At 54.9% G+C, this 16473-nt stretch overlaps 1 protein-coding gene across 1 annotated transcript; it reads right to left on the bottom strand.

Annotated features, from left to right (window-relative positions):
• Positions 1 to 10007: 10007 nt before the first annotated feature.
• GCG54_00011810 (uncharacterized protein) lies at positions 10008 to 11078 on the bottom strand (the record flags this gene model as incomplete). The annotated part of the gene is made up of 1 exon (XM_045411702.1): positions 10008 to 11078. One exon carries the CDS (start codon positions 11076 to 11078, stop codon positions 10008 to 10010), a length of 1071 nt encoding a protein of 356 aa, XP_045262300.1.
• Between the last annotated feature and the right edge of the window lie 5395 nt (positions 11079 to 16473).

Genomic DNA, 16473 nt, shown 5'->3' with positions numbered 1-16473 from the left:
TCTTTTGAGCCATGCCTGGCGTCTCTGGCTGCACCAAACAGGAAGCACTCAGGAGCCTAGAGAGAATGCAAACCTCGACTGACAGTCATTCACAGTCACAGGAGACATCTGTGGTCGAGAAAACCAATCATAGATTGCGATCCAGCGCGAGGTATGACCAGGGATGACTCTCTCTCTCTCTGCTTCTCCTCACTTGCAATCAGGTACAGACGCACGAGACGGTACTGTCTGCGTGTCTGCGTCCCAGTTTACTATGGTAGTACTCTGTGCTCGAAGATGCACTCACACTGCTGCTAAATACAGTTAGTCAGTGTGATTGCGAGAAGCTTCATCGGCCAATCACCGCGCGGTCTCCTCGGGTCTGGAAGACGTGACTCGACAGGAAGGCAAATTCTCAGGCTCGCAGCCAATGTATCTCCCACACGATCGCATGTATTCGCATCGCCTGTAGCGCCCCTTCGTGTGCCCCTCCTTCACCTGTTGGTGCCTCTTGCCCATCTCCTGAAGTGCGCAGCGCCTTCCCATGCAGTCCGCGCAGGTCGCGTGCAGGTGACGGGCGGATGGCAAGCGCGAATCTACTCCAGTCTCCAGCTCCTACTCCAGCTCCTGCTCCAGCTCCTGCTGTTGCGTTACTGCACTGGCTGTGCTGGCGCACTGCTCCTGCATCTGGTTTCGCCTCACACCACTTTCAACCTCACTTCCACATTCCTCTCCTCCACGGCCCTGGGCTCCCCGGCACTCAGACTTCAGCACTATCTCGGATACGTCCAAGTCCCAACACCCACCGTCTCCAAGGCAAGACACACAAACCGCCTTTGCATTCCGTCCCAACTCAATGGGAATCTGGCGAACAAACGAGGGGTTCCGACAGAATTCCATCCACCTCAATGAGCTTCGCCCACTGCCCGCTTTGCGAGTCTCGGAGACGGAGACCCAGACGTCAAGCCATGACAGGACTCCAGCAGACCCCAAACTCCAGAGCCCAGTGTCCTCTCTCCTGCCCTGCCACCGGGCCTGCATCCATCGACCGACCGAATGACTCCTTGTCGTGGAGCACGAGCAAGCATCAACCCCTGCGCCCCCAACCACGGTCTCATCGTGACACTTTCCACCGCACTTGCAAGACGACCGACTGACTGTCCCTACCTTCGCCAGTTACAGAGACAGACACACTGCTCATACGGCTGTCCTTACGCCGTCACTTTACCACATACTTTGGCCTGAAGTACATCATGTATGGCCGTTTCCAGGGGCCAAACTCTCGCCAGAACCCAGATCGCTGGGCTCCCACCGCTTGCCAACTACCTACAGCACCCTGTGTACCATGGGGTACATTGCACAAGTTTCTGTCGGCCGCACCTTGCTGCCAGACTTTCGTTCTCGCTTTGACTTCACAGATACATCGAACATGCTTCCATTACTGCTTCTGGCCATCTTTACGATACCGACCACACGGCACACCTTCGCCGTAGCATAACGCCCTCACCTAAGGTTCCAGCACGTCGCCTACCTACGACACCCACCACCCGTCCATCGGCCATACCTACCCAAACCCTTTTTTCTATTTCTGGTAGTGTTGATCAACACGGAGCGTGCCCACACGGAATCCACCTCTTGAACCACCAATCATGTCTGACTTTGCAACTGCAGATGCGACTTGCAACCACGGACAGCCGCGGGAAGAGCCCCATCGGCCCCTTCCTGACGTTCGTCCTCTTCCACGCAGCACGCTCAACAGCCACCACGTACTAGCTACCTACACTACGCAGTACTGCTACGGCGGTACTCGCCATGCTTGCGGCTACATTCCGTCAGGAGGTAGCCCAGCTCATCAATCAGGAACAGTATCACCGTTCAGTCAAACGCTGCCAAGGCCTCCCTTTTTCCACTGCAATAGAACCGAAATCTGGGGTCCAGAGGGGCTGCCGATGATGTGAGCCATGGTCAACGGCTGCGGCAGCGACTCCCGATCGGGGTCTGCACGCTATCTCCTCCCGCTCACGCCCTCCGCCCCGGCATGGGAAATGCGAAGTTGTCATGATATCTCACGGCCATTTCCTGGTGAGCATAGCCGAACATGAGCTATCACCAAGCATGTGGCTGGCCATGGCTTGCGTGGTCCTGTCCACTGGGGCACGCGGCTTGGAGAACAATTGATGCCCCAAGACGATTCCAGACGAGCGCATGGAGCCGACCAACATCGGCAGAGAGGGCGCATCGCCGCACTCTGGACGACAGGTCACTTCAGCAAGCGAGCGACGGGCATGGCACCGACAACGCGGCGTCGGCACCTCCATCTCCATGGCAAAGCTTTGACTTCGCTCGAGGGCTTTGGCCTCCTCCAGGGGTTCTCCCGCACGATACACACACGATACTTTCCACGCATGCCGCTTTCCAACTGCCAAGGCTTCCCGACTCAACGGTGGTTCATCATTTCTTCACAGAAGGGCAATACAATGCAATATGTCCTCCTGCTGCTCGCCATTTCTTGCCCTCCACCGCCATGCCCTACTTTAGCACACCTTTCCCTCTGTTTCCTCGCACCCGTCCCCCGGCCAAGCCGTCCCCCTCGTTTCCGTAAAACGAGGCGGCATAAAGTCGCGGATGAGGATATTTGGGGCAAGCGACATCAGCTGTTTTCGCGCATGGCTCCCAGCATCTCCCTAACTTGCACAATGCTAACCTGTTTCCCATCTAGAAGCTTTAGAGGGCTTGTTTCACTTCGACTGATAGCGTGGTACTTGTCTTCCATCAGCCCTGCCTCTCTGCAAACTGCCAATCCTCCACTTGCCGAGGTTCCTGTTCATCACGCTACCCCCCGCCGCTCAGAATAGCTGTCGCCACTAGCAGCTTCTGGTGACACAAGTCTCTCCCACTTCCCACCTGCACTCGTCATTTCATACGTCGACTTGTCGTCGGTTCAAACAGCATGGGAAGCTTCGGCGTCCAGAGGCCTCAGTCAAACTGACGATCTTCTCAGGATGATGTGTCCCTGACATGCGTGCATCGCTCCCAGTCCAGCTCCCAGAGGATGGTGTGCGACCTAATCAATCACTCAATGCGGAACAGGTTTGCGCACCGAGTGAGCCTTGAAGGCCGGTTTGAGCACTCAATGGCCGCGTCCCGCCCGGACCAAGCCTTCGACGGCGGACAAAGAGACGGAGCGATGGACACATGGCCCAGGAACTGGATGGATACAAAGCTGCGTCCCCGGCACCCCCAGGATCTTCTACGGAGACTTTCTCTCGCACCGCCTCTCGTGCCCTGACTGCTTTTGGCAATGCGTGCCAGGGGAAGCCACGCCTTGCAAGGTTGGCGGCAAGGGGCAAAGAACCTGAGACAAATCTGCAAGAGAGACCTTCCAAGTCCTAAGATTCCAACGGCGTTATCGGCTCTGTGCGCCCGCCAGGATGTGGGCATCAAACCTCCTGAAGAGTAACACGGGGTGACATTGCCAATGGGGCTCGACGGGGTGCATCCACTGGGAGGCTGTGATTGTCAGCGAGGAAGGTCCCGAGGGAGAGCCTGCTGTGAGGGCATTTTCGTCCCAACTGCTCGACATCAAAGTTCAGATTCTCCCACTCTGTTCGTCTGGCTTTTCGTTATGCCAGCGCCTCACAATCCGACACTGGCAGGTGGCCTTCTTCAAGGGAGACGTGGTGAGAAGAACCAACGGGGATGGTCCGCCGCGCTGCAGATCAAAAAAGCAAGCCAAGTTGCCCATGGGGGTCGGCAGCATCGTTCAGCCCGAAGCCCAAGTCGAAAGCGGCACGACGGCCGCCAACTTAGCACTCGCGGCTATAGCCCCTCCGTCGCGCCTCTAGTTTAATTAACTTGGAGGAATACGGGCCTCGCGACGCCGCAGACGCGTCTTGCCAGACTCAAATTGCACACACAAAGAATTTGTGGCTACTCCCGCGCGAGTCGAAAGCCGCCACAGCCAGTCAATCCTAAACCCTCATTTAATTCGCAATTCTCTTCCACGTTGTTGACAGCAGGTCGACGCGCCGGCCGCCCCGATTTTGCGGCAAAAAGAGGAATTTTTGGTAGGACCTTTGGACCTGACGGTTATGGCCATCAGACTATTGGGCTTTGTTGGCCGCCCACGCCGCCAAATGCATTCGACAACGCGACTGGTGGAGACAAGCGATCCCTTCCATTCTCATTTTCGTCTTCCTCGCTCGTCTCATCCTTCGGGCCCCCGGAGGCTCGGAGCTGTCTTGCGCGTAACCACACTCGCACAAGTTTTTCCTTTACGCACCGCCATACTTCTGTGTTGCGTGCCAAATCTCCGCCCAGCCAGTATGATTGGCATGCCGGCTAGCACAAACCGTCCCCTCCCGTTCCCGTTCGCAGCCACGCATCCAATCCATATGTCGCTCGATGCACCATCATTCAGCGTCTTTCACTCACTTGCTTTTTTCAGTGATGGCCGTGGCCCTATTGGCCCCATGTCGATCGGCTTGCGAACTGCAAGGAATCCCCTCGTGAAACGGCCTTTGCAGGGTAACGCCCACACTTGCGGGGAAGATTTTGGAGAGATGGACTGGGATCTAAACCGCTGGGCCACAGGACCTCGGCCAACTCCAACCTGGGAACTCTGCATGCTGCAAGCCTCTCTGTGAGCGCTTAATCTACCGCCACAACGCGACCTCTCCCGCAGATTCGTGCTTCACGGGAAACATGAAGATCGCCTACGTGGCTCCAACCACTGAAATGATAAGGTCTGCTGCATTCGCCATTCGATCGCCCGGCCCAGCTGTCTGGAGACTTAGCCGCTAGCGCCCTGGACGTCAACACTGACTTGCGCTAGACAGTCCAGTCAGCACCATTCTGAATAGCGGACTATCTCTGCAAACCAGCTTCTTCGCACCCATCTAGGACAGGTGTCTTTGGCAGATCCTGGCCAAGACTACACAGATCGTCAGAAGTGCTTCCTGATTCGCCAAGCCGAGGTGTTTCCCATGGCTGCTGCCGAAAAGCCAAGCACGATCAAGCATAACCTGGCTGGATCCAGTGATCGCCAGGCGCGACGGTGGCCAAGAGTTGCAGCAAAGCGCATCGTCTCTCAACATTCGTCGTGGCCTTCATCATCGCTGGCTTTGAAGCCCGCTGGTAGATGAACAAGCCTCGGCACGTCTGAATGACATGTTATGACTGAAATGGATGATCCGTGACTTATTAGCAACATGTTGGCGTCGACAAATTACTGGCACCGGGTCTCATTCCATCACCTATCTGGGCACATCGCGAGACATATTCCGACTTCCTCGCTGAATAATGGGATTCTTCGGGGCTACAAGCTGCAGTATTCTCGTATCAGCCTGTCCTTTACGTCGTCCTCGGAAATAATTAAAAGCCAACTTGCCGCACGCGGAGTTGATGTGCATCGCTGCCTTCCACCTTTCGAAGTTGGGACAAGCGTCTCAAGTATTGCTTTAAGGTTCTCTTGGTTATGAGCGATTAACTCTTCGAACTCAGAACATGACATACTGGTTTCGACCGCGAGTTGGCATTTTCTTCGCTGCTCTCAGACCTTCACACATCCGGCCATCTGCTGATGTCGCCAGATTTGACGGTCTCGTTGTTAGATGATCGAGCCGAGGCCTTGCGGGATCGCGAAGCGTCCGTTCGTTCGCCAAACTTGAACACGTCCTTGCTCTGGACCGTCAGCAGGAAGTCATCGCCGAACTGCCCATCGGTGTGACTCTACTCGGCGACTTTGAAGCAAGGTCATTCAGCAGACTTGCGACAAGCGAAGTTGTCGAGCCTAGTACCTGCCCAGAAATGGCATACAACATGACGGTCAAACAACGGACGCAAATGTCATTTGAAGGATTGTCCCAGGGACTCACAGAATCAAAGCTGCAGAAGGGCAGGTTATAAACTCTTCGGGTCGTCGGCGGGCTTTATACGTATGCGAGTGTCAGCAGTGGGACTTGGCAGACTCAGAAGTGCTTACCGAAGTCCCCTCGGCAAGCTGAGTGCAACAGCCTGCGGTAAGGTAGATATTCTCATTCACTTCAGGCTGACTATCGATGCAGAAAAATTCTACATATTCTCCAGCAATGCGGCGAGCATGTAAGCCCCTGCAAATCGCTGGTAGCTCGGGGTGATCGTTTACCGCTCACCCAGTGACGCAAGACTTCTAGATTGCCCCCCTGTTAGATTTTGGCTATGGCCGATTCATCGATCATGAAATGGTGATCTGGGTCCCTCTCAGGAGCGTGGAGCTTATGCTTGAACAAACCATGTTCCACGGCATTATGGCGACGTCTCGTCAAAGTCTCACGACAACATCAACCCCTCCCGCCAAGACTTTACGGAAGGATTTCGCAAGCCCAGCTTGGCCGTGTCATAGGGCTGAGAAGCCTGAGCTCAAACCATCACCTCAGCCGCTAGCTCTGCTCTGACGGATATCATCTGTCCAATCAATCGTTGTTTTTTTTTTAATCATCGTATAGCAAGCCAATAGCTTGCCACAAAACTATTTACCCAACGGATCCTGCGGCTCTGGCTGGCTTCGAAAGTCGCTCTGTCCAGGGTTCTGGATCCTCCCGTCCTCCATGTCTCTGCGGAACGAACTATGGCTGCCACGAGTCTGCCCTCAACCTTGATTTCATTAAAAACCAACGACTTTGTCGTATCTTCGTCAGATTCTTACTACTCACCGCCGAATCCTCATGACATGACCCACACAGCGACATGGACAACATCACGCAAACAGCTCGCAAGAGAGAGCGAATTACCAGTAAGAAGAAGTTCTCAGAAGAAGGGGGTGTGTAAGCAGCAAGGCAGCTGACATGCGTGCAGTCACGTATCCATCCATCCACCATGGCGCATCCCACGCGTGGGGATCCATCTGCGCGCGGCATTGGCAGCTTGAGTCTTCTCACGATCTCACTCACTTCGTTCCCTCGTTGTCCTTATCTCACCAAATAAGGCTGCTGTCATGCACGACAGACGCCAGCGCGTCCATCAATCGACAAGGGCACCACGTCAACACCGACAAGACCGTCCACTCACACCCCTTTCGTTCCACTAACCCTTTCCCTCGTCCATGTTCAGCCACTCCCATTTGCTCTTTCTCCAGACAACCCGCAGCGGGCTTGCTGATCAAGATCCTACACGCAACCACCAACCGACTGATTCGCAGTCAACGTGATGTGTTCCGGCAGCCGCTGACTTGGTTGAGGTTCGAATACGACAGGCAACGTCTTTGGGCGTGAGACCCCATACGTTCTATAGCCACGACGGAGACATCATCTCATCTGCATCTTGGGTTCGCATCGGCAGACGATCAGAGATATGCCCTAGACACAGAGCCGCATGTCTGCGGCTCGATTGATCTCGGGTATCGTAACGGCATCTGTGGACTATTCATAATTTGCAAGGAAAGGATTATGGTTCCTATACCGAGTTCACCAAAGGACTTACGTCTACCAATTCTCTCTCCTGGAACACTCAAAACCCGAGGGCACGAGAACAGAGACAAACTACCAAAGGCCTTATTTTCCTTGCTTCCAAGACCGTTCTAGCTCGGTGGAGGGTAGGATCCTCTGGAATGTCCCGAGTATGACGTGAGATCGTTGGGAATAGAGGGGGTGGAACGGCCACATCATTCACAAGGAGGGTGGCAGGGGTTTTAGAGTTGGAGATGATCCATCAAGTCCAGGTACAACTACGACACTACTGTGCGGAGAAGGATCCTTCGTTCTCACCCGCTAAGAATGCGGTGGAAGGCATCGTCGGTTGCGGCCCCGCCAACGCCAACAAACTGACAATCCCCTCCTTCACGATCCTGCCGCGGACAGACACAGGCAGTCATGCAGACAATCGTCAAATGGCAACTGGGAGCAACCTGGGGCTTGTCGGTCTCTCGGTCCCGAAGGCGTTCGTCCGTCTTTCGCACAGCAGGCCTCATCCGGCATGGCTCCTGGGTGAAGCAGATGGAGGATGAGGCAAGGAGAGGGGTGAAGTAATATTCTCCGATGATCTGATGGCCCACGTCTGGTATCCCGGCGGAAGGAATAGTTGCTTCTATTGAAAGCGTACACCAGGCCAACACAGCGGGCTACCTCAAGCGGGCCGTGACGAAGGAGCTGGACGTTCACTGCAATCGGCATCGTCTTGGCTCTCATGATGCGTCGTTTTCAAGTCGGACCGGGGACTTGCGGCGAGAAAGGTCAGCACCATGGCTTGTATGAAGAGGAGGCGTCTTTCAGTCATCCTCCTTCTACTCGAAAACGCCCTCTGACCTGTCCGGTTCTTGGCAGAAGCGGTAACAACTTTAGTATTTTGAGAATGCAGGCACGACGGCGGAGCAGTGGGAACCGCAGAGCCAGCGTGGATAGCATTCACCGCTGGTGATCATAACCTCGAATAATCTTACCTATTTAGTCCAGGGAGCTGACACGACGCGACGCCGTTTCACACCTTGGACACCCAGAGCAGCGCGCTCGCGAGTTTGAGGCACGCATCACATGGCCGAATCTGATATACTTCAAATGAGAAAACAGGAGAAAAACAACAAGGTCACCGTCAAGCGCAGTCGGGCGGTCCAACGTGAGAATCATGCCGCGGCGAAGATGACGAGGTTTTATGACAGCCTTCCTGCTCGTGACTCTTATCACAAGGTTATCCTCAAACACAACGAGGCTGGCCGGCACGGCCGTGATGAACTGCGTGTCATGGAAACACGAAACCGAACCTAGACTGAAGCTATCTATTGGTATGTCGGCGAGGTTCCTGGTCCCTACAGCTCAAGTCGGCAGCAGCTGCCTTGTCTACATGAGTCGGGGACGAGACCACTTTGGTCAATGACGGCGGCAGCATCTGCTGGAATTGTTCGTCGAGTGAAATTGAAGAAACCCGTCGATGATTCTAGCCCTGCGCAGAGGTCAACTCTGGTCTCTTTGCCTCATTTTTATTTCTGTTCTTCTTTTCTGCTTTCGCCCTTCCTTCAGTTGCCGGTCACAGATATCAAAACGATTGACCTATGAGAGGGGGGTGAGTCGAACCGGCCCGCCATCGAGCCAAGGCGAAGGAGTCGTAAAGCTCACTCACTCCGAGGTCGTCACGTATGCTGCTGCCTTGCGAGTGAGGGGGGGAAAAGGGACTTTGGTTCGGCTGCCGGGCCACTTGGGGCATATTCGCATTACATCAGCGGCCAAGCGAGCGGGAGGCCGTGAATCCCATCCTGTTGCAGATTGTCGTCTTGCGAGTGAGGAATGGCTGATCTGCGGTTCTGGCTGAGACTGCATTCAAGCACTGAGGATAGCTCAGGCGGCCATGGCATGTATTTTGCATAATGTCCAAAGATTTGCTTGTTCGCGGATGCAAAGAAGGAGCTAGACTTTCCCCATCGCATCACCCCAGGCTCTTCTCTACTCCGCACTCAACTTACACATGAGATTACCAACAGACTTTGCCTTCAACACAACTCGAGATACATACATACACACCTGCTTGCTCAACAGACTAGTCCCCAGCTCCCAACATTGAGCGGAAACCTCAACTTATCAAACACACAAAACCAAGGAAAGAGAAAGAAAGAAAAAAATGTCTCATCGTAAGCGTCATTATGCGTAAAGATTGCAAGGAAATCAGTTCGAAAACAAACAAGGAAAAACAGGTGCCCGATGCCTTTTTTTGTTCCCCCACATGCCCATGTTTCCACTCTCCACTGCCCGAGAAAACGTCATTACACAAGGAAATCAAGTACAGGATATGCCAAACTCCCCGTGTGGCCGTGAGGCAGATAGGTAAGCCAGATGGATAAAGAAAAGAAGAGAAAAAAAAAAAGAAAAAAGAAAAAGTATCATGGCATCCGGGCACTCTAGACGAGACTCTGCCGAGTGAGATTGTGTGCCGCCCCGATTTTTGGTTCCTACCGTGATGCTGAAGTCCTCTATCACCACTCTACGCGCAGAGGAAATGTCCACTTTCTTCATATAGACAACCCATATTAGTCCAACCTGAAGCCGAAGCCGGTGATGTGCGTGGCCCTAGTAACGTCTCTCTTCTGGCAAAACGTTCTCACCATAGAAACCGCCGTGGTGACCATCGTCGCAGGATGCCGCGCATGCGAGGCAAACACCGCCTCCATATACTCTGGTGTGGCGTTTCCAACCGGCTCCGCTGCCGTCCAGCATCGAAATGATCTCGCCTTGCACCTTGATCTCGCGAAAGGTTCCATCCTCAAGGATCTCTCCATGAATCGGCGGCGGCCCTGGAAGAAGAGGTGATGTTGGCGGATATGACGAGGGAGAAAAGACAGTTCCAGGTCCATCAGAAGCGGAGCTCGTCGTGGTAGCTGGTATCCCAATAGGTAGAGTTTTGGTGTAAGACCGCCTGCGAGGCGTCGGTGACGACCTCGTAGTCTGAACGTTTTGCGTCGCCGTTGTCGTCGCCATCTCGGTCTCTGTCTCTGTCTCTGTGGACGACATGTAGTCTGGGTTGGGCTGCTCAAAGAAAGATGCATCGAGTTCCGAGTTGAAGCCGGTGAAACTCCTCCTGCGATCATCGTACGTGAAAACAGACGGGGACAGCTCTGGGGGCGTAAGCGGAGGCGGGGGCGGCGGCCTCGACATCATCAGTCTTGTCGATGTAAGGCCTGAAAGCTTTCCCGGGCCGAACATGCTGCCAGGTGACGGCGTACGCTCACGGCCTTCATCATCCTTACGCGCGCCTGCGTCTTTCGCATTCTCCGTTGAGAGGCTCGAAAATGGGCCTGTTTTCCTGCTGAACCCATCCTCCGCAGTTGCGGTATTACTGCTGACTCCACGTGACTTCTCCTCCATGGGCCAGATCCTGTCGTGGAAGAAGTGATGGTGGAGACTTTGCTGATTGACCAAGTGGCTCAGATCGTCATCAACTTGCCCGTCTCGGTGAGCCTGGCTTGTATTTCCGTTTCCTGATTTTGACTTGGACATGGTATAGACCACGAGGCGGAAGATGGCAAGAAGGCCCAAAATGGCGAGACCGGCGCATATATGAGAAGCTGAGAAGAGATGGTAAGAGCTGATAGTCGACAACGGCTGCTCAACAGCCACCTCAGCATGCGTGACGGCAGGCATGGCTGCTTAAAGGGTCGATTATGGTAAGTGATTAGGTTTGGTTGGTGGTCGTATTGGGGGTCGCCTCTCTCCTGGCTGTGGTAGAGGTAGAGGTACCTTCCTCAGCACGCTTGGGATGCGGTGTGGTGGCACGTCTGGGGTATGCCTGTGTGTCCGGCGACCAGGCCAAGACCTAACGGTGGCTTGCGAGTAATGAAAAGGCGCTGCTGGACATAAGCGACTAGGGGGTTGGGATGGTGGGCCTCGGCCGCCGCATCTGCCGTAAGTCGAGTGGAAAAGGTGCCGAGTAAAGCTCCGGTTTGGACCGATTGCTTTTGGGTATTTCAGAAGGCAAGTGACCGAGAGGTGGGTGGAAAAAGGCCGAAGACAAAAAAAAGTAAGGGAGAGAGGGTTGCCGGGTTCTATATGGCCGAAAGGTGTGTAAGTCTTCGATCGTGCTGAAGTGGATGCCGCGCGCTAGGGGGCGAGGCTCAGTCTGTGCCGCGAGCTCTGAAACCCATGGGTAAAGTTGAAAATAGAGGTTCCAGTGTCGCGGCGAGCGGTTGCTCCCAGTAATTGTAGTAAATGACTGACTTACCACAAAGCTGCTACCGAAGTTCCCTGGGGTTGCGTAGTGAAGTGATTCGAGGTCAGGTTCCGCGCTTGGCAAATGCAGGTCGCAGTAAGAGGAGGATGAGACAACAGGCCGTTGTTTTTGTGCGCAACGCTGTCTAGATTACAAAGGCTTTGTTTGTCTGTCAGCAACGATGACAGATTCCTTTGTGCCCGGGGACAATCCAACAAATAAATGAGGATTGGGAGACGGGGCTGGTGGCAGACGTCAAGGGGACGGGAGCTGTGGTGGGGTGGAAGGATTGCGGACAGAATGGGAAGGATACTGTATCATATATATAGACATGGTGTCGATGCGCCATGTCGCGGGAGACGAGGCACGATGGAGACCGACTCGCAAGCAGATGGCATCGCAACTTGCAAGATCTGGCCCGGCAGGGAAATGGCTGCCAGAAGGAATGAGATAATAGACCAAAATGAAGGGGTTCGAGGCCACCATGGGAGGGTGTGCGGCGAAAGGGGAGGTGTGTATGAGTTGACGGGCAGCAAGCATCCTGACCTTGGCTTGGCTTGCGCGGAATAAAGGTGAGCCCTGAGTTCCCGTTTTCAGTGCGCCGTCTTCATCCTCAGTCAGCCTCTGTCTGTCTTTTGAAATTAGCATTAGGCGAGAGCCCGGGGCAGGCCAATGGCGCTAGTCAGGGCCCATTAGACGCCCAAGTTCAGTGATCAGTCACGATGGCGACTACGCTGGCCTTGTTGTTTCCATGCTTGTTTTTGCTGCAAGGCGGCGGTTGTAGAGGTGTGCGGATAACCACTTCCACCGGCTGTCTTTAAAGCTGAAGACGCTTCAATGCGAAGCAGTGTTGCAGAAGCGGGCGTGAATGGGGTGGCCCATGGGCGCGTCCGCAGGAACAAGGTGGGGAACAGACCCGGGCGAAGAAGACGCCATGATACTCTGAAGATGCGGTCATCATGTATGTGTATGTTGGAAGGCGATTGACCTTGCTTCCTGGGTTTGTTTGAGAAACGCTGTTGGAGCCCTACGTCGCACACTTCCCATCTGCGCGGACGGCCTAGAAAACAGTTCCTGTCAGCACCAACAAGCCTGGTGGTAATGGCAATGCAATGCGCCCGAATCCGCTTCTGATAAGGACAGGCTTCTCTGAGTGGGACGGAGAACGAGATGGTGAACGAAACCCCAATTAAGGCGGTGTAGGAATTCCATGTGTTTGATCATAGATTTGACAGGCAGCCGCAGATTACGCCTAGGATTAGAACGGCTCGGACTCTTTTTTTCTTTGCTGGCTATTGTTGGCAGGTTGGGACGGACAACGGACGGCAACATTTGGGGTCGATTTTTTTCTCGAGACCGCGTCAGGGGATCCCTGTCGTTCAGCCCAACAGGATGTTCACAGTTCCTGCGAATGACCCGTCTGTTAGCGACCGCAGCACAGGGAACCGCTCCAGACGACCATACCAGCTGGGCTGGTCCCCCGGCCTTGGTCCTAGTGGAAGTCGGCGCAACGTGGAGTCTCGGTGGCCGATCCACCGTAAGAGACGCGCATCCTGCTTCGCCGGGCTCTAGTATGACGAAGCACTGCGCAAGCTGCAACGGAGAATAGCAACATGGCAAATGGTGGCCAATGCCACGGAGGCCCCCAGTGAACAAACAGAGCAAGCTGAACTCCAGCGCATATGGACAGAATCAGAGTCCGTGTCTCGCGAGTCGAGGACGAAGGCGCGCGCGCGGGGCAGGTGCTTCGAATGACAGGCAGCTGTAGCTGGGCAACTGAACTGGGACATTGCTGACCTATCCACCTCGTAGGGAATACAGTCCACAATCCAAAGTGGCGGCTCGGCGACTTGCTTCGTTGTCGTTGTATTCGGCTGATGGCCGTGCCGTGGGGTTAGGGACCTTGTACGGGGGATAGGGACGCTTCGAGAGCAGATGACCCGTCAAGCGTCAAGCGGTCGCAAAAGCAAGCGCAGGAGACATCGGGGACCTGGGAGGATTGTCGCAAAAAACAGTTAGCGTGGGCGAGTGGAACGGGGGGAGCTACTTGGTAACCTGGTTCAGCTGAGGTGAGCCCGCCCTACAGCCACGCCATCTGGGATCCCTGCCTTGTCTTGCTTGCCTAGTGTCGCAGAGGCGGGTGCCATAACTGCGAGCTTGTTCCTCTTCTAGGCCCTTTCCATCGAACGATTGGTTCATCAGCCAGCCCTGTGGTGTCGATCGATGTACCCCCCTTATTCAAGATGGTGCTTGTTGGGAGCATTGGATCCGTAAGGACCCGTGGGCGATCGTGATGCAAATGTGAAAGAGGCTGCAAGAATAACATAGTGGCAGACATGAGTAGAAATGCGAGATCAAGTAGTCTCTGGCCCGGACTTGTTTACCGTTGTAGCCGGTGATGACATGTCGTCACTGGCAATCGGTTGCCAAAAATCGGCATGCCGAAGCAGGATGCGATGCGATGCGACGCGACGGACAAAGGACCCAGGACCGGTTCCGACCTGGAGTCTGCATGAAATAGCGCATGAGCAAGTACCGGGAATTTGCAAATGTGCAATGCGAGTGTGTGTGAGACGGTAACGGAGCGGCTGCGAGCTTCAGCTATTGACGTCTGGTCGGTGACAAGGCGCGCTTGGAGGCCAAGAAACGAGTGGCAGGCGGATACGGAAGTGTAAGTACGGATAGGATCGGTGGATAAGGTAATTAGGTACCCCGTACTGCAGGTGCAGGTTCAAAGTCGTTGGAGCGAGATGGACAGAGGAAGGAAACGATCGGCCTCGGCTGAGCAGAATGGGTGAAGGGCGTCTGACAAGGCGTTTGTATGGTGACTGCGGGTTGCTTGACGAATGATGAGTTCAAAGGAGTCTGCCCCAGCCCAGGCCACTGGCCAGAGACGGAGTGGTGTGCAACGAATGGATCGAGAGGAGGCCAGGACGGGTCGTGGTAGAGTGGCTTGTTGGTTGGCTGGGCCAAGTTGGTGATGCATCAAGTCCTTTTTTTCAGCTGCCTCTCGAACGGGACCTGCCTCCCATTCGCTGTCGTAAGGCCGGCAGTGGAAACCTCAAAATGCTATGCAGCTGGGGTGCACCTTCTTGTCACCTCCGTCCTTGCTGCCCGTTAGGCTCCCAGGTCGGGTCGTGGTCTGTTCTTTCCCCATGCGAATCCATTCGTTCCTTCCCCTTTGCCAAACACGCCTTCCTTCCTGCCTACCATCGACCTAGCCAGCAGCAGGAGCAGGAGCAAGGAGTGAAGTGCAGATGCCCAATTCGGAGGGGGCCACCCCAAGATGGAATGCGCTCCGTCCAATCTTGAGTCAAGGAGCTGCAGACGATCACCCGCTGTAAGGTATTTTCAGCCCAGATGACCTGCATCTACGGTATCTGCTTCCTACCTTAGACATCCGTACCGCAAGGTATGGAACATGAGGAATGAGGAACGGGGAATGCTCCTGCCTGTCTCGTCTAGACCTGACTTGCCTTGCGTGTGTTGCCGCTGCCGCTGCCGCCCCCGCGGCGGCCCTCGTGCTTGCCAAAATTGGCTGTGATCTGTAAATCGCAACAAGGAAGTCCCTTCCTGCTGGTCCTCCGTGGTTACCGTACCCCAGAACCAAAGCACCATCGCCAGCAAGACATTCTTTTCCAACGACACCTCATCGGACTCTGGCAACCGACAACGACCATCCCCTCCATTTGCGTCAACAGAACACATTGCCCGCCCCTACGGCCGACCACTCCCCATCTCTCAAGCCAGTCCAGCGGCCGCAGACACCCGACACAGCCACAAACCCCGACCCGCCGCCTCCAATCATCATTCCTCTTCTAATCCCAGGGGCCGACCTATCACTTGCCGCTTGCTGCTTGCCACAGACAGTATGCCCCTCGCTCCCTGGGAAAACTGGGAAAACATCTATTTCCACCGTGTCGCCGACCAGACGGTAACGAATCACCGACCTAAGATGACGCCAAACCGTGTCTTTTCTTCTCCTACCTGTTACACCATCTTCGGCTCAGAGACAAGACCAGCAGTCTCCGCCGACTCCGAAGCCAACTTACGTCGCTATGGTTGGCTTATTCTCCAGACACTCCCCGCCCACGGACCGAAAGGCCTCGACACGAGATGTTCGGCCCCCAACCTATACCTTCTCCGATTGGGACCGCCGAGCCACGGAGCCGACGCGGCCGCGCCCCCCCGGCGGCGAACCTTCGCAGCTCCTTGCTCCTGCTCCTGCTCGCTATGTTCCTGCCACTTGCGACAGGATCACCGCGGATTTCTCGCCAACAACTCCAACAACTGGACCTAAGTGGTTTCGTCGTTCTTTTTGGGAAATTCCTCATGCCGTCATTGATTCACCTCAAACATGACCGTACCAGTCTTTGCGCCGTCTCCTCATTGATGCGTTTACGAGACCGGCAAGGGAATGAGAAAACCGCCAGTCCTGCTTCTTTACTCGTTCCCTTGCGAATATCGCAATCGCCACAGCTGGTCCGTCTTGTTTATTCTCTGCACTCCTCGGGAGAAACACGGCGCTCTTGACGACGTACTGTCAGTAAATCTGCTCGCGCGTTGCGGCCGAGTCCGTTGAGTAATCAGCCTGACTAAGTCTGCTTCAGCAGGCATTCCAGGTGAACTGACATCGACGATGCGCCTGTTCAGCTGACTGCTTCCTCGTGCCGACCACCATTGACCCTATCCAGCGAAATACGAATTGGTCCAGACACAAAACGGCTCTGCTTCGCGTCGATATTGCCTGCAGTGGGTACGTCTACACCAACGCTGGGCCCGATATAGAGATGTCTCCTTTTGACGTGCAGGGAACACAACATGGGGCTG

Source organism: Colletotrichum gloeosporioides, assembly GCF_011800055.1.
Source record: "Colletotrichum gloeosporioides strain Lc1 chromosome Unknown consensus_56, whole genome shotgun sequence".
In the NCBI taxonomy this organism is placed as follows: Eukaryota; Fungi; Ascomycota; class Sordariomycetes; order Glomerellales; family Glomerellaceae; genus Colletotrichum; species Colletotrichum gloeosporioides.
This window is presented reverse-complemented; position numbering and strand designations above follow the sequence as displayed.